Here is an 18,963-nt window from a genome sequence, read left to right on the forward strand (position 1 = left end):
TGTGCCCACGCCGGGTCGATCCCGGCAGCTCTCGGGCTCTGACCCCGCTGCCCTCTCCGCACCAGGCTGCGGGCGGCGGGACCGGGCCGACAGGGCGCCGCCAGGAGCGGGACGTTGCGCCTTTTCCCCTACCTCCCGCCTCCTTCCGCGGCGGCAGGTAGCCCCCCGGCCGGGCAGACCCAACCCGACTCGCCGCTCTCCACGGCTCCGGGCCCGCCCTCCGCACCGCTGGCTCCGCCCGGCCCGGCCCGGCCCGCCCCGGCCCGGCCCGCCCGGGACGGCCCGGCAGCGCCGCTGCTGCGCCGCGCTCTGCGGGGCGGGGGAGCGTGGCTGCCGGCGGCGGGGCATGTGGGCGGCACGGCTCTGAGCCCCCGGCCATGGCGGAGAAAGTTTCGGCGGCTTCGGAACGGGCGCGGGGCGCCGGCCACGTCGGCTCCTCTTGCTCCGGCTCCTCCTCCGGCTCGGAAACTCTCTCCGAGGAGGGAGAGGGCGGCGGGGCTGCGACGGCCCCCGGCGGGGCGACGGCTTTGCCGGAGCGGGCGATCCCCGGCGGGCGGGCAGAGGACGACGCCTCGCTGGAGGAGCAGGATGAGGAGGTGCGCGGGGTGGGGGCGGCGGCGGCTGCTCCTGCGCCCCTGTGCTCCGGGGCCGCGCCGGCAGCGCCCGCGCAGCGCGGCGTCCCGGGGTGCGAGGCGGAGGTGACCCGCGGCGGGGAGCGGCTTCCAGCCCACCTGGGGACAGCGCCTTCGCGTCAGTCTCCCCGGCTAAACCCGAGATGTTCGTGTTTCTGCTCGGCCGGCTTTAGCCCTCTGGCTGCCGATAATTGAGAGTTGGGGTTTTTTGTATGGAGAGGGGATTTTTTTTGTTTTAGGAAAGCTTGTTTTTGTGTGTGCGTGTGTGTTGGCTTTTATTTTTTTTCCTTCCTTCCTATCCCTGAGCGTGTCACCTTTGGAAAGCGCTGCTCCAAAGCAAACTCTTTAATGCCAGAAGGAAGTGATGGGCAAGCCCCCACGCTACAGTAATCCTCTGGTGAGAGCTTATGACAGGCTGTGGATCATGGAGGAGCTCTGTGGGTGATAGATCCATAGCGTGATCGCGGGTACGCGTGTTGTTGTTCCCTTTCCTCTACTGATCTAGCTACAGTACCTACTAAGCACTCTTAAGAAACAACCACCCCAAAATGTTACAGTAAAACGACCTTTTTCGGTCTTGAGACGGATTTTTAAAAATTATTTTATGTATTTCTTGTTGCATGATTCACACTTCTTAAATCTATTTCAAGCCATGACCCCAACCAAGTGCATTGTTCTGTCTGACTGCTGCTTTACTTTGCTTCCGTGCATCATCTCTCGTGTGCCTGCCTTACTTACGGTCTTTCTTCGTTGTGGTCAACTTTTTAGTTTGCTCTTAGGTGGCGTTTTTTTATTCTGTGCCTTATTCGGCTGGATGTGCAAAGGTTTTTTTGAGAAACCTTGCATTTCTAGAGGAATATCTGTTAAGCTGGTTGAAGTTATTTTCAACTAGTTGGGCTGTGGTTGTCAGGAATGTTTCCCTCTGCAGTAATGGCTGTTTTTGTAGCTCCTGTTTTTCCTCTTTTCCTGGTGCATCCTGTAAATTGATACAACTGTAGTTCAGCATGATGAATTGGAACTAAATATACCTTTCTGTATCCCCCTCCTTTATTTTTTTTCCTTAAATACTCAAACTCAGACCAGGTTCCTTGCTTCTTTCAACTGCATGTGCCCCTCAAGAGTGGAATGCATTTATTATGCATTTGCAGTGAAATGCATTTATGATAGGATAGTGTGAATGTGGATATATCCATTGTTTTAAAAAGAAATTATATATAGATATGAACTTGCTTTTTTGCTGAGCCGAGTAGGAGCTCCATAGCTGCTCTTAGTATGGAGCACACTGCTAGGTGATTAAGATGTCCTGCTTCTCGGCAGGAATGATACCTGTGGGCTTGGGGCTATGCTTACCACAATTACGTGGTGTCTGGATGGTTTAGTGCTCAGTTGGTAAGCCTGCATAATACCGTGTAGAAATATACAAAGTCTGTCTGTTTGGTTAGCTAAGCTCGGAGCTGCTGGCAGACCAGTGAATTTCTGGTAAAGGCTTGTTATTTCTATGTGTGTTTGGAGATAAATTACAGGCATCTTTTGAGTTGACAGTATAGAGAAGGTAAGCCCAAAAATAACTCAATGTTGCAATCATGGAATTTTGAAATTCTGTAAGGGCAATCTGATATCTCACCATCAGTTAGTAGTGCTAGAAGATAGCAGCATAAACTCAAGTTAGTGTTGTGGTGGGAGAGTTTGCTTAGAATATGCAGTCTTATTCTGTCCCCTTTATTCCCCTCTGCTAGATTCCTTTATTACCTGAAACCAGATTTTTTTTTTTTTTGCCTGTTTTTTGTGCTTTGATTTTGCCCATCCTTCCATTTTGGTGTAGTCAGTGTTTGCAGCTGAATTTCTGTCCACCTGCAGAACCACCTGGCAAATCCACCTGTATAGTAACTTATTTTTTGTGCAAGGACACCACAGTGCATTACATTGCAGAGGTTAATTTGAAACTGGGAGAGCAGCCATTCACATGGAAATCCCTAAGGACAGTGGAAAAAAGTAAGGCTGTCCAAGATGTACATACAGATGATATCAGGCTTTCTTTATGTGCCACCTGCTGAAAGTATCCCATTGAAAGAAGTGCTTGAAGATACTGTTTTCACATTGACGTCCTGTTTATTTACTGTCAAATAATGAAATGTTGATGTACTCTGTGATTTTCTGTTACTGAGTTCTTTTAGTTATCTGGATCTCCAGTGTTTGATCCTGTGCTTTCAGGTTTCATTTCTCCTCTTGCCCTGTCCTTGTTCCTGTTGCCAGCATAGCAGAATTGAATCTGTTGTCACAGCTGTTCAGTATCCTTCAGACTGCAGTGGAACAGATTGTCCTGCTACCTCTGTTTCTACTGTAGCTGTTGGTAAATTCTTCTGAGTCATGACATATGTTTCCAAACTGAATAAATGGATATTTAGAAAACATGTAGATTTTCCCATACACATTACCATTTCATGTGGTATTTCAGTAGAACTATTTCTTCTTCTGTGACGTTGTATAAGACATCCTGGACAACTTGAGCCTGTCTTCTCCTGGATTTCTTTAGACAAAAGAGCCCCAGTGTCTTTCATCTTCTCCTGCAGAATGTGTTTCCGGACATCTGATCATACTTATTGCTGTCCTGTACTCATTCCAGCTGGTTATATCTGTCTTGAAGCATGATGTCAAAAACCAGGATACCATACTCAGATTTACACCTTGCCAGATCTGCTAGAACAGAGAGATTATTTCAGAGGTTTGTCAAACACTGTTGTTTTTTACATACCTCAGACAGCTAATTTGCAGTTTGTGGTCCATTATGAGTTTTATGTCTTTTCCTGAAAAATTATATGAACATTTCTACTGTACAAAAAAGTGATTTGTCTCCCCACCACAGTGAAGGAAGCTTAATGCTGCTTATCTAGAGTAGGTCAGCTTCTTTTATGTTCAGAAGTTAGGCTGTAGGACTGAAAGCATGATAACTCCTCTTCTAAATATCATGTCTGAAAGAGTTAAGTCCTGCAGGGAAACAAGGAAGGAAAGGGTGGGAAGAGATGGTACATCACTTTTATTTTTCTTCCCTGTTGTCATTACTTCATCCTACAGTTGCATAAACTTCACCTTAAAAAAAATCCCCAAAACCCCACAAAATACCTGAAGAAAAACAGTCCCTCATTTCATGTAAGCAAGAACAAACAATTGTTTGCAAGATTACAGTCATCAGTTTCTGAAGTGTTTTTGTACTTTGAGATCTTAAGACATATGAGAATTAAATAAAGGTTTAACACCAACATCTGAGAAGTGCTTTGTTTTTGGAACATATGTGCATTGAAGTGCTGTGGGTAGCAAGCACATAAACACAAATGAATTCAAGCAGGTTATTTGTCTATGCTCTTCTGAGGTGAGTGGCTAACTGCTGACGGCAGGCAGGATGGGATTGCATGGTGAAGGGCACTCAAGGACAGTGCTGCATAGATAATGGGTCACTGCCTTTCTAATGCCATGTAGTTGGTTAGTTTTTTTTACTTTTTCCGTATCCTCTTCAGAACTCTTTGCTGGAAAGAGTGTTTTGCAGGCTATGAAGAGAGGAGTTGTGGCTGGGCAACAGTATGTTTTCTGTTGTAATCTGTCTGCTTCTGCTCTCTGTGAGTAGCCAATACTGGACTGGCATTGTGGAGGATAATGGACATGGAGGATAATCCTTTTGATGGTGGCTTTCAAATTTTAGTCAATGTTTTATAGGGGAGCTGAAAGCTCACTTGGTTTGACTTTGTTTTCAAGAGGAGAATGAAGGCAAGCTATGGATTCCTTGTTTACACCAGTATTGTTAAGGATCTGAAGGTTAACTTGTGTGTCTTGGAGTTGTCTGTCTTTTCCATGACCTTTCTATAAACTTGTCACAGTAACTACGAATTGCTTACCTAAGCAGAGTAACAAACCAGGAAGCATCAGAATTCTTTCAGAGTCACACTTTGCCATATAACAAAACATCTGAAATGGATCCAGTAACTTCTGAACCTGCCAGTGACTTCTGAATTACCATAGTAAGTTCTCTTCATTATTCTAGATGCTTAAAAAAGTCCCTTAGAACCTAAAACCACCCACAGAAATGGGAGGCGGGGCAGGGGGAGGGAAGTATGGTATTTTGTTCTCAAGTAATTCCAGTTCTTGCTCTGTAAATTCAGTGTTTGGCACTGAAGTGACTATTTGAGTTTGTAAGAATTCAGATAATGAGGAACATGACAAGATAAGATTTCTCATGAAAAAAGTCCACTTTTGAAGATGATTGTTGCACATTTTCTCCTACTATCTAGTTAGTATGTGCTGTGTATTAAAAAAGATATCTCACTGCACAGAGTGAGTACAAAACCTTTTTCTGTTGCGTCTAACTCTCCTCCTGAATCTGCCTTCTTGCTGTTCCTGTTGCAATCTGTTGCAGCTTCATGAGGACTGTGTGGTAAGAATTAATTACTAGGAAGCTAAGATTTTGTCATTAGAGTATTCATAGCAAGGTGAGGAGTGTGGTAAAGAATGTATTGCTCTAGAAACTACGCTTTCACACGTTCATCCTTCAACATGTGCCCACTGGAAAGGTACAGTCCCTTCAGCATTACAGATTGTGTGCCAGATCTTCACCCCAAAAATATTGTGGTGCTGTTTGGGAGAGGAGTGGAAATCAAAATATTTTGGGGTAAAATAAGCAGTGTGTGAAGTGATGGCAGTGTTTACATGTGCACCTACACGTAATGGATGTGATGTAGTTCTGGCAAAATGTCACTGTGACCTAGCTAGAAAGTAGTATTGTTGTTACCTCTTTCCGTTCCTGCTTATCCTGCTGCAGAAGTAGCTATGGAACATTTGCAGACTGTGTGGGACTTACCATAGATTTTTCCTCTAATTATTTCAGGCTTTCTTGTCTCTAACAGTGATGGATTCTTCCCTGTTGTAGCACACCTGAATGATAAAGCTAGCTAAAGATTAATAGCCTAATTGCTAGAGTGTGATCTTTAGTTCATACTAAAGAATAGTAATACCATCAAAAAATTTATTCTTTGATGGGTGGATTAAATTTATTCTTTGTGGTGGGATTAAATAAAACAGTCATCTATCTGGAGCAGCTGCAAAACTGTTATTATGTCATGTCATCCAGACTAACAGCATTGGTTTTAGTTTTTTAGCTATGTTTATGGTAAGTTGCCTGTAAAGTGAAATATTTGACAGTTTGAGTGAGTAGGGCTGTCTCAAGAGTCATGTGAAAGACTTCATTGATTTGCTTTTAGTATGAAGAAAATGTATGTTTGTCTACTGCTTTAAACCTTTCCTGTGCAGGATAGGCCATTAAAGATGCCTGCTGCTATGTACTCTTATTGTCTCAGAAATCCTCTGGGATGTGGAGGGACACATGGTTGAGGGCTTAATCTAAAACAGCCATGTGTGATGCTTGATGTTTGAGAATAATGCTACAGTAGTAATGTTTGCAGCTCTCTGGAACTTGTTTCCAAGAATTTGGAGGGTATAAAGAAGCCTATAACCAGAACATCTATCTTTCTTCTCACTTGGAATAAGTGAGAAGTGAAGAAGCATACAATGAGTTGCATATCTGATTTTTTGCACCAGAATTATTTAGATACTTAAAATTCTGTAAAGATGTGGGTGAGGAACTGATAATTACAGTCTTCAAAATCTGAACAGTTTGCAAAAATTGAGAGGCCCTTTTGCACCCTTCAGATTTGTCAGACTGGTGGACATAGTCCTGAAGCTAATCTTCAGTATCCTTTAGTGTCTGTATGTCCAACTGTGAAACCAAATGTAAAGAAACATCTTTTTTGAAAAGCTGCAGCTCTGTAGAAGGAGTACAGCCTAAGTCCAGTGTAGTCTGCGCCTTTGACAGGGTGTTGGCTAGATGTAAGCTGCTTTGAACTGAATGTTGATAAACCTAACAAGGTGTGTTGCTCTTGTACTGTCAGGAAGGTCGGTATGATGGGGCTACTTTGCTAGCAGTAACAGCTTGTAAAGTTGAGCTTGTAGAAGGTAATAGGAGAATCTGAAGTCCTGAGGCACAAAATAAAAGCATGGCCAAGCGCAGTGTAAATAAGGAGGTCCTTGAGCTAGGACGCTGAGCAGCTAGGTGGCTTTTTTCTGCAAAAATTCGTGCAATGGGATAGATTGCCTCTTGGTTTTGTCACAAATGATGCACTCTGTTCCCCACTCCCAAAGCACAACTGTGCTCAAGGGTTGCAGTACCGAAGCATTAATGCGTATTGAATACTTGGTTTGTGATCCTACTGTTTTTGTTACTGTCTACAGCTGACAAACATTAACTAGTAATGCTTTTCTGTACAAGGCATGGCAAAAAGATTTACCCTTCCTTTAGAGCAAAAATCTGAAATGCAGAATTGAGAAACTTAGGAATAAGGGGCACAAAGACACTGAAAAGATTAGTAATGAGAACAGAGTCCCTGCAGTTTTTTGTTGAATCTTCCTTCAGTAAAATTGCTCTGACACCAGGCGGGAAGTTTTCTCTTACATCTGTTACGACAAAGTAGATGCCTGTTATTAAGATCTTCTAGTAATGCAGGATTCTCCTGCTGGGCTACGGTCTGACCTGCAGGGGCTTTGTCTTAAGAGAAATACCATTCTTCTTAACAGCTTCTTTAACAGGGAAAGAGGAGGGGAGGAAGAAAATTTTTGTTTTGTTTCTAGTTTGGTTTTTTTGGTTGTTGTTTTTTGATATGCGCAGCAGTGTTCTAGCATATGTTGAGAGCTTCTCAATGTTATGATATCACCAGCAGTACTGTGCCATTGCTAAGCTCCTTTAAAAACAGCGATGTGGGCTTGAAATATTCTGCAGTCTAAAACACACAAGGTCCCACTGCCAAATTTTATGATTTGTTGCTTCAGCCTTCAGATTTTTCAGATTTTTTTTCAGTTCTTCTCTTGCAGCTGTGGCGTTTAAAATTCTTTTTGAAGCTTTATAATAGTTGGGTGGTGGATTTTAAGCTATATGAGTTGTGGGAGACTGATGCTTAAAGCTGTAAAATGCTGGTAGCTGTTTTTTTTTGTGATAGAAAGCAAAAAATTGAGGACAGGGTAGCTGAAAAAGTGAGAAACATGGGAGTGTGTTGGCAAAGGACCTGTGCTTTGAAATCAAGCCAGGAACCTATCTTAGCTTTTGGTTTACTGAGCTAAGTAATGTTTTATTTACACTTCACTACAAGAAGGGGTGCCCTCACCAAACTTTCTATCTAAAAGACTGTTTGGCTCCAGCCAAGGAGCAGTGGGATGAATGCGTTGCTCTCCTGTACAAATGTAACTAGGCTGATGAACTTGCACTGTTCAGAAGTGAGCTACAAGTACCTCAAGGGTTAAAGCGTTAAGTGTTCAGCAGTATAAACAGCCTGGCTGCCCTTGCCACACGTTTCTTTACTGAGTAACTTAAATTTCAAGTGGGAACCAGGGATGAATGGAAGACTTTTTTCTTAATGGGTAATTCACAGAATGGCTAGGTTGGAAGAGACTTTGAAGATCATAGAGTCCAACCCATGCCCCAACACCTCAGCTAAACCATGGACTGAGTACCACATCCAATCTCTTCTAAAACACATCCAGGGATGATGGGTGACTTCACCACTTCCCTAGTCAGACCATTCCAGAACTTTATCACCCTTTTTGTGAAAATCTTCTTAATATCCAACCTGTATTTCCCTTGGCACAGCTTAAGACTGTGTCCTTTGATTCTGTCACTTGCTGTCTGGTGAAAGAGACCAACCCCCACCTGGCTACAGCCACCTTTCAGGAGCTTGTAGAGAGTGATAAGGTCACCCCTGAGTCTCCTTTTCTCCAGGCTACACACCCCCCACTCCCTCAGTCGTTCCTCAGTTCCTCACCTACTTGTTAAACTTCATCCTATTGGACTCTGCCCATCCATTCAACCATTCCAGATATCTCTGCAGAGCCCTCCTACCTTCCAACAGATTGACACATGCTCCCAGCTTAGTATCATCTACAAACTTACTAATGAAAGACTCAGTCCCCTCATCCATGTCATCAATAAAGCTGTTAAACAGAACTGGCCCCAGCACAGACCTCTGAATGAAGGGACACCACTGATGAGCAGCCACCAGCTGGATGCAGTGCCATTCACCACCACCCTCTGGGCCGGCCATCCAGCCTGTTCCTAACCCAGCACAGAGTGTTCCTGTCCAAGCTGTGGGCTGCCAGCTTTTCCAGGAGTGTGCTGTGGGAGACAGTGTCAAAGGCCTTGCTGAAGTCCAGGTACACAACATCCACAGCCTTTCCCTCATCCACCAGGCAGGTTACCTGGCCATAAAAGGAGAGCAGGTTGGTCAAACACAACCCACCCCTCCTAAACCCATGCTGGCTGGGTCTGATACCCTGGCCATCCTGTAAGTGCTGTGTGATGACACTCAGTATAAACTGTTCCATAACCTTGCTGGGTAGTGAGGTCAGGCCAACCAGACTATAATTACCAGGATTGTCCTTCCTACCCTTTTTATGAATGGGTGTCACACTGGCTAGCTTCCAGTCCTCTGGAACCTCACCAGTGATCCAGGACTGTTGGTAAATGATGGAGAGCGGCTTTGCAAACTCATCTGCCAGCTCCCTCATCACCTGGAATGGATTCTGTCTGGTCCCATGGATTTATGAACATCCAAGTGGCTCAGCAGTTCTCTGACTGCCTCCTCTTGGATAATGGGGGGACCATTCTGCTCCCTGATACCATCGAGCAACCCAAGAGGACAGTTATCCTGAGGGTAAGTCTTCTCACTAAAAACTGAGACAAAGAAGGCGTTAAGCACCTCTGTCTTCTCCTCATGCAGAAAGTTCCTTTCTACATCTAATAAAGAACAAAGGTTAGTCTTATTCTTCCTTTTACCCTTAATATATTTATAAAAACATTTTTTGTTATCTTTTACAAAAGTCTTTTATGTTCAAACTGAGCTTTACCTTCCCTAATTTTTTTTCTACCTACTCTAGCAGCCTTCTTAAATACTACCTGAGAAACTTGACCCTCCTTCCGAAGATAATACATCTTTTTTTTCTTGCTGAGTTCCTCCAAAACCTTCTTGCCCATCCAGGCTGGGTGTTTGCCTCATTGATTTGTCTTTCAGCCCACAGGTACAGTCTGTTCCTTTGCCCTCAAGATCTCCATTTTGAAGCGTGCCCACCCTTGCTGAACTCCTGTATTTTTAAGGACTACTTCCCAAGGAACTCCCTAAATAAGGCTCCTGAATAGGTCAAAGTCTGCCCTCTGAAAGTCCAGTGTAAAAGTCTTATTAATGTTCCTCTTGACTTCACCAAATATTGAGATTTTTGTAATTTCGTGATTACTGTGCCCCTAGTGGCCTCCAACCACCACATCTCCCACTGACCCATCTCTATTTGCAAATAACAGATCTAACATAGTCTTTTTTAGATCTAACAAAAAGTTGTCCTCCACAAACTCGAAAACCTGGGCTGCCTTTTTTCAGCTTGATTAAGTTCCCAACAACTCTGGCAAGTTGAAATTGCCAACAAGACTTAGGGCTGGTGATCCTGAAACATTCTCTAGCTGCTTATGGAATGAATTGTCCATCTCTTCTTCCTGGTTGGGTGGATGATAACACACTCCCAGTAGGATGTCAGTGGGAGGAATTTTTATTATTGCCTCCTCACATAGGTACTCACTTCCACTCCCCTGCATCCACCAGGTGTCCTGTTGTCTGACAATGGGAGACATGGGAGTCCTCTGACTCCTGGTGGGCCTCCCTCAAGGTTGGCCGGGCAGAACTCCACCAGTCTATTTCCCTTTCACTTCCCCTAATACTCCTTAGTGTTTCAACTCCCTCCTTAAGCTCAGCCACCATTGAAAGGAGGCTGAGGTTCACACCTCAGGCAGGTTTCCTCTGCAACGCCCCCTGCTACCACTGACAAGCTCAAACACTCCGCGCAGGAAGGGGTCTGGACAGACACGTCCTTTTTGGAGGGCTCCATCTGGTTACATACACTTGTACTAACTGCAGTTTTGGATCATGTGCAAACCATTACTACCAGAAACCCTAAAACCTACCAACCAACAGAAACACCGCAAACTACACTCAGTAAACCTTACTAGCAAGAAACCCTACAACCCTTCCTGGAAGCGCCACCCCAAATCTTGTGATCCTCAAGCACAAGCCACTCACCTGCTCAGCGTTCCTATAAGCAGCCACTCAGTGACGGAGGAAGCCCCACTCCAGTCCTGCGTGGCCCTCAAGCACACAGATAACATATATAGTCTTGAACTAGAAAAAAATGTTTTTTTCTGCCTTCTTGATCAAACAGCTCTGGAAGTGACCTTTAGGAGAAGCAAAAAAATGCAACCACAAAAGAAGCTATGAAAACCCTGTTGCAAAATTGCTAAGTGTGTGTGAAAATAATTGATTATAGGATGGGAACTTCTATAGCCAAGAGAGATTCACTGTTGCCTGTTACAGGAGCTTCTGTATTAGATGCATTTTGCAGAGTTTTATTTAAACAACTATATATATCTCAATATATTGTTTTAATAATAATATAATGAATTAATGTAATACGATAATTTAATATTAATGTATTTTTAATTTCTAAGGGATGATACTTCTATACCAAGTGACAAACTTCTGTTGTGAGGCCATGCTGCCATGCTAGTGGGACTGTATAATTAATGGCACTTGGACTATTAATGATTCTGTTGTTTTTAATAGCTTTGAGATCCTGAGGAAGAGAGCTGTGAGTGAATAAAGCAGATGAACTACTGCATTAAACTGCTAATTTGATTTTCATTGTTACCTCAGGAAACTTTCAGTAGAACATAATAATGCTGTAGCTATGGCTCAATGAGTGCTTTCATTGTAAAGCTGTTATTTGGGCCATATAATAAAAATGCCTCGAATGACTTTCATACTGTGTTTCTGGTTTTGTGCCTAGTACATGGCAGGGAAGGGCAGGGAGAATTGTACCTAAAGAATTTTGTTCTGGGCTAGCTAGCAGAAGAGATTGTTTACAAAAGGTCACAGGGAAATCCATAAGCTCAACTGCATCTTCATAGCTTTGATGAGGAGCTGGGCTAATGTAGAGCTTCTGGGTGAGTTTTAACTTGCTATCAGTGCTTTCTTCCCCCTTCCCATTTGTTCACATACTGCTGGTGTTAAACACATTGCTCCACTGGAGGACACATTCCAAAGTTAAAAGATGTCATTGATTTTGTTGGAACAGCTCTGTAACAAGCAGAGTACTGCATATTGAATTGTCTGTACATACATTCAGAAAATGTGGTTCTAAGTTACAGCTGAAGCAGCAAGGAGATGACCTTGGGCATATCACTTACTTGCCATTGCAGAGCAGTGACTGTCATTGACTTGCTTGAGTTTCTTTGAGTTCCTGAGTTTATTGAACCACAAACCGTGTATTGGCATTAATGGTGTGGGTTCAGGGTTGCTGAGTTCTGCCGAGAGGATGTAAATACGCTCACACTGAGTATGTGTTAAGGTAGTTGTGTGGAGCAACAAAAGATGTGTTGATGTAGTACTTAGGGGCATGGTTTACTGGTGCACTTGACAGGCTGGGCTGGTGGCTGGACTGGATGACCTTTTTCAACTTCAGTGAGCTCTAGGAAGGAAGAGGTGAATTAAAGAACATTCCTACTGATTTACAATAGTATCACTGAATATTACCTTCCCTCCTGGCAACTGTTTTTGTGGTCTCCCCCGATTTTCTGCCACCCAAACTCAGCATTGCATATTTTTAAGCTCTTGTCAGAGGTAATAACTAGTGACTGAAAACTGAGGCAACTGAAACATCAAGGGTTATGTTAAGACAGCAATGGTCCTACCGTTTTTACCCTAAAGTAGGGTAAAATTTTTGAGGAGAAGGGAAGAGATTATTTAGTGTGTAATGAGGTACACTTGGGGAAAACGTTCTCCATGGCATTCAATAATTTTATGCTTCTGATAGTATTAGCATTGTGTTAAAAGGACCATTGGACACAAATTGAAGGAAGAAATATGTTAAAAATGTGCAAAAACCTAGAGCCTTATTTGAGGGTGAAGAAAAGCACATCTGAACTTCAATATGTTGCTAAGTGCTGAAAGGAGGGAGCTGCAAGCCCTGCTGTTACAGTCTGCATTACCTCACTGGCACGCTGCTCAAGAGAGCAGCTGTGCCAGAAACTGGCATTATACCATGTGCACAACAAAGTGTAACTTACAAGCAGGTAGAGACAGGTTTTATAGCAGTGGAAGCTAAAGCACTTTCATTCCAGTTACACTTTCCCAGTAAGACACTCATAAGTAGTATGTTGTTTTGACATTAAATTTGGAAAAAGTGAATTGCAGAAACTGTAGATGACAAATGTAGATATATTAAGTCATAGATCTGTCAGCGAAAAACAAAGACAGAATTGGAATTAGCAAACTAAACATCTCTGAGGACCTGGGCTTTTATCTAGGACAAGTTGGAAATGTTTTTCAAAAGTCTGCTAGTATCTCAGCTATACCTAGTTGCAGTTATTGACATCTTCTTGCTGCTGTTATTAAAAAACCCGTATTTTTAATGCTTGTGATCTTCTAATTAAATAAACACCTTTCCTTTCATTCTTTCCCTTTGAGAACTTTAATAAGTTGTGTTGCAGAAAAGTTATTTTGACATTAAAACCTATTGTGTACAGCTTCTGGAAAAAGGATTCTACAGTTGTCTCATAGGAAGACAGACTTCTGCAGATATACTGTGTCTATGAAACAAATGAAGAAACAGAACCGTACCTACAAAACCAAGTATCACAAAGCAAGGGTGATGGATTTTTGTTGTGAAATGTTGTTGAGGGCAGTACACATTGTATGTATTTTGAGGGAAATTACTTCAGATCAACACTAGTCTGATCCCAAGATTTGATGAGCTCATACACTGCCAGTTGTACAGAAGCCTGGGTGAGCTTCAGGACTTGTTAAAGGGCAGTAGAATCCTTGCTGACTTGGGTATTGATGGTGCTGCCCCCACATCAGCTACCTGAAGTTCGTGGTTGGTGCCTGGTCAGGTTTTTCTGGTAAGTGTTGAGCTTTAGGCAACAGTTGGTGCATGAACTGTTTTTACTGGATAAGCTTAAGCTCAGTGTGTCTGCAAGAGCTGCAGTTGCAGCTTCAGTGATACTGTCAACACAATAATTTCAGCTGAAATTTCTGACTGGGTGTGGTGTTTTTCATTAGTCATGAATCCCTCTGTCTTCATTGGCTATTGTTGAAGTAATGTGCTTTAATGAGAGAATTAACAGGTGGTTAGTGTGGTAATCCTCACTGTTTAGGTTTGAAGCTGGTAATCCACCAGCTGGTAATCCAAGGTGTCTTGACTGTCTGAGGCTCTGTTTTCTATCTGCCTTAATTTTTTTTGAATAGGAACTTTCTTCCTGTGTGTGGTTAGCCTAGTGTCTTCCCTGTGTTTAGGTATAGTTGCTTTTAAATAGATTTGCCTGTTTCCTGGGAGACAAAGCAATACCACTCTGTGATTTTAATCCTTTAAGAGGTCATATATACATAAACAAACACTTCCCTATACTTTTCCAGGTGTGGACAAGTAGAATGCTTTGATCTCTTTTCATTTCTGATGGTACTGCTAACAGATGCCTCCTGCAGTTTGGTTTTGGTAACTGTGCAATGTCTCTATTCGTTTGGATAGACCAAATAAAAGCCAGTTAAGCTGCTTCAATAACCTCTGGGCAAAAGACATTTTCATAACGAAAGATCCATGTTTACTCTAGATACAAAGCTAGATCCTGAGATTTAAGGACTCCCCTAAAACCACACTGCTTTAATACATGTCTGTAGGAGACAGTTGGTCTTCAGTGGATTAATGATACTTATGTACTTGATGTAGAAATCTTTATAAAAGGTTTTTTATTTTTAATATTAGAGAGTGTATATTAGCAAACATTGTGTGTAAAAATGTATGGTATGGCTGCATTGATTTCCTTTAGTATTTGGACAATTATGACTGTTTTCTTGCTTCAAAACTTCTGTAAGCATATGCATATACTTTAAAGATCCAAATAATATGAGTAAAAATATGTGTGTGGAAATTGACTTTGAAGGGTTTTTCCCTACAGACATAGCAGTTAAAATAATTCAGGTGTCTGCATTTGCAGGAGACATAGAAGACAGCCTTCTGAAGTGCTTTGAGTGGTGTAGTATACATTGTTGATCTCTTCAGCACAGCTCGTAAGTGCTTGTAGTTGTAGCACATCTCTATATGTGACTAACCATTGAAGCGCTTGGAGAGCTTTTATAATAAGACTTCATCAAAACTGCCATTGTCTTGTTTACTTTATTGTACTCATCATGCATGCTCAGGTGTTCTTCCATATTGGCTCTTAAGTCAAGTGTTTTTTTGTGGTTGTGTGGGCATGAAATAAAAGGTCATGTAAAATATCATGAGGAAAAACTCAGTGTTGGATGGAGGTAACACAAGTGCGCTGAGCCTTCATTGCTTGGCTCTCAGCTACACATGGATGTGTAATGATGCTAATTTTGAGGCTATTTAGTATCCAGCTGAAATTGTCAAAAGCAATCAGGGACTGTTTTTCTCTCCCATTTCCTGTCCTGTGCTCTTAGTGACTGAAGAGTGTCTTTGCAGAGTTTGGCTGCAGATCCAGTTTGCTGAGAGTGTCTATAAAGAAAAACAAAAATCTCTTTTGCATGGCAAAATGGTGAGCTGTCTGCCTTCCTTGGCTCTCTAAGTCTGGAATGCAGGTTTGGGGCTCATGAGTCCCTGTGTAAATCAATTGTCTTTGGTGAGTTTGAGTAACTGTCTTTTGTCATGGGGTCCTCTTCAGGTGCTTTCTAAAAGTGCAGTTGTACTGGGCACAGGTGGCCAGGTGCTGTCATGGAAGGCTGTAGGGCTGTCCTTTGTGATGATCAGGGTAAAAGTGTGAGGAGAGGGGTTGTTAGGGAGTGACTCCCGCACCCATTCCCAGCCTCCTTCAGTGCTTGTGAGGAAAGAGGTAGGGGAGTTGGAAATTAAGAAGTAAAGTTGACTTCAAAAAAGCTTTTAATTAGTCTTTGTTTCTCACTAGCCAATTAATTTAATTAACATCTTATTTTCTCCCATGGGTTCTTGAGGTGGGGAGTGAGAGAGTGGCTGGGTTGGTTGGCTAGCAGCTGGCCAAGGCCTCCACAGTCCATAGCTTATGTGTATATTGCATTTTAAAAACTTTCAAAGAAGGAAAGGGTTTGAAAAGTGTTGTTACATATATTTGGGTAGGTGTAGCTCCATGCAGTTTTAGCTGATACATGTTGGCGGCTGAAATCTGCTCAGTTTACAAATACAGTTTTTTTTCCTTTCCTGAATACAGCTCTATAAGCTCATGCTGGCTTTACAGTTAAATGCATTTAATACTTCACATATCTCGTTTGGAAACTGATGCTGGGCTCTTGGTTTCTCACTTGGAAACTTATTTTTTCTCTGAATGTACCTAGTGAACTGGCCATGTAGTAATGCCAAAAAATTATTTCAAACTTTGGTAATATCTGCAAATCTTAAGAATAGTGAAATTGAAACAAGGTGATGTCTTGTCTGACGAGCTGTTGGAAGTGGCCGTTGATGTTAGTTTCCAAATGAATCCAGTTCAGCCATCAAAATAAGATGTGGCTCCATACATGTTTTGATTTTTTCCAATAGATAGGAGATCATGTCACTGCTTCTTTAAAGAAGAGTTGTGCCTTATTTCTGGATGCAACAGTATTGTTAGAAGATCTCTTAGGTTATGTGTAAAATGTTTTTCTGGTGTCCTTCTTCCACTCCTACAGTCCCTGAACGTGTATAGGGAAGTCAGTGCTGCTGTTGGCTGAGTTCTGTAGAGCTGAACATAGGTGGATTTAGCTATGGAACTTGAACAGCTGTCCCTGTAGCACTACAAGGTATGGCTGTCAGCTGTTATTATTTAAGAATAAAAATCTGTCATTTGAATGCTACTAGGTGTAAACATCAATACTGATACTGATTTCATAATACAGAGTGTTACATTTCCAACATCTCCAAAGTGGATTTACTCTGTGAAAGGGTAAGACTGTTAGATTTTTTTTTTTTTTTTAGGGGGATCCTTTCATTTACTATGTAATCTTGGCCCCTTTCTACATGGGGACAAGATTACACAGTAAATGAGGTGAGGTGAGAGGTCTTTAAAAATCAAACCACTCTGTAGTGTACTTTTTTATTTCAACAAATCTCCGTATAAAAACATGTTGAATTTGTCAGAGGTGGATATCATAAGCATCTTAAGACTAGGAGATGTGGCAGGGGAACATAGTGTTAACTGCAGCTTTTTTTTACAGTAATTTTGGCTTTATGAAGAAAGATTGCCAAGAAAAAGCCTTTAATGTGGCAAAAGCTGAAGGTTTACCTGTTCTGAAGCTAAATTCATTGATCATTCATTCATCTTATTGTCAAGGGTTTAAAACCTTTTTGTCATCTTACATCAGTCAACCTTTTTAATAAATATATGTTTATGAGTTTAGATTTGAGTTGCATGGAGGCCAGAATTGTGCTGCAATGTTATACAGAAGACTGAGAATGCTGTAACTAATTGGGTTAAGGTATTCTGTTCTCTCAACAGGTGTGCTCTTAGGAAAGGTACAAGAAAGCCATCTCCTTTTCTATTGTTCTCTTGATTATAAATTACCTTTCTGCAGAAGGGCAAGGGCAGATTTGAAAGAATATTACAGTGGTAAGTTAAGGAACCTGCAGTGCGGGACGGGTGTTGAGGTTACCTGTGGGGGTGTGCAGCACACTGGCCTAAGCTTGTCCAATTTGATGGCTCGATTCCACATTTATGTGGCATGATGAATGTGTGTGGCCATGCACCTGGAGTTGTGATTTGCTACCTTCATTTTGTTACTCTGTGCCTGGCTTCAGCCTCGAGCACTTGCTAGCATGGCTGATTTATCAGCTGTATTATAGCCCTGGTATAGGTTTAAAATTGTCCAGAATTGGTTTTGTAGACATGGCTTTTTTTCTTCCCTTTATTTTTTCTTTCTCCACACTAGTTGCTGCTACTTTTATTTTCATTGGGCCACTAGTGCTAGTTTCTTTAAAAAAATTATGTAAACTATTTTCTAAGCAGTGAAATTGTTTTAATGAGGCTTCAGTTGCAAAGGTGTGTGTGTTCCGTTGGATGCGAAGCTGGTTGCCTTTCTTCCAAAGATAATTGTGCAGGTGAACTGTTTCCAGAAATAAAGCAAGATGTAGCTTGACTACTTAAAGGCAAAGAGGAAAAAGAATAGTTGGCTTATTTGCGCTGACCTAATGTAATGGTTTCCATGAACACAGCTAGTTTATCTGTGATGTCAGTAGCAAGTTACACACATATCCAGAAAGTAGAAATAGATCTTTGAGGGGAAGAAACGCTGATGCTAGCAGACATTTTGCTTTGAAACTCTTTAGAGCTGTGAGTCTGTGTATTTGTATGAGCAACCTGAAAAAAAACGAAGAAGGGTTGTGGGTTTAGATTTTGGGGCCTATCTGTTTTTGGGGATTTCTTGATTAATTTTTGAAGCTATCTTTTGTACTTTGTAATTACTTTCCAGGATGTGGATTAGCATGCCACTTCTGTATTAGTCATTTAATTTGCTCAAGAGCTACAACGCACCGAAGTCTTTTCATAGAGGCATTACACTTCTAGTGACACCTTGTTCTTTCTCCTTAAGTTTCACAGTCCAAACCAAAACACGTTCTCGTAGCAGTGTTTTTGTGGTGTGTAGACCAAGAAGATATATATTTATTTTCTGTATTCACTGTTCTAGAAGAGGGTGATAAATTTTGAATGCAAGTCAGCCAAGTTTTAGTTCCTGGTAGCAATACCAATACTGAAATCCCTGCTGCTCTTTTTTCCTCTGACTACTAATGTCTAATGCTTTCCTAGGTACTAATGTCTAAATGGAACATCCAAATTTTTTATCGCACCAGTAACTGTCTTGATTTGTAAGGACGGAGTCTTATTAAGCGTAAGAATGATGTATAGTAAAAAAGTTTGTTCACTAAAAGCCCACTGCATGAATGATATTATGCTGACTCTTAAGTAGTGACCTTTGCTTCTTCTGCGTATCAGTACTTTGGTATAGCTGCTATTTTGGGTTTCAGTTACTGGAAGGTTATTTACTATTGTCACTGGTTTTTGACTGCATTTAGTAGAGTGTGAAAGGGCTGTCTGTTTTTTGTGACCTAACTGCAGGAATTCCCAAAATTCTCTTGTAAGGATTGTTGACCGGACATTTATGCAATGGCCTCAAGACTTTAAGAAGGAAGGAAAGCTGTTTGCCCAGTTTCATCTGTTCAAGCTGGTTTTAGTTGAGGAAGCTCTTTG

At 42.0% G+C, this 18,963-nt stretch overlaps 1 protein-coding gene across 2 annotated transcripts in view; it reads left to right on the forward strand.

Moving 5' to 3' along the window:
* Nucleotides 1-307: 307 nt before the first annotated feature.
* MAST4 (microtubule associated serine/threonine kinase family member 4) overlaps nucleotides 308-18,963 on the forward strand; it is a 277,213-nt gene continuing 258,557 nt past the window's right edge. For both annotated transcript variants that reach the window (XM_041414724.1, XM_041414725.1), the window contains exon 1: nucleotides 308-596. In XM_041414724.1, coding sequence (XP_041270658.1) covers nucleotides 378-596 — 219 coding nt within the window. In that variant the 5' untranslated portion in view covers nucleotides 308-377. The remainder of the gene's footprint in view (nucleotides 597-18,963) is intronic.

This window comes from Onychostruthus taczanowskii, unplaced genomic scaffold (genome assembly GCF_017590055.1).
Source record: "Onychostruthus taczanowskii isolate IOZ18803 unplaced genomic scaffold, ASM1759005v1 scaffold46, whole genome shotgun sequence".
Classification (NCBI taxonomy): Eukaryota; Metazoa; Chordata; class Aves; order Passeriformes; family Passeridae; genus Onychostruthus; species Onychostruthus taczanowskii.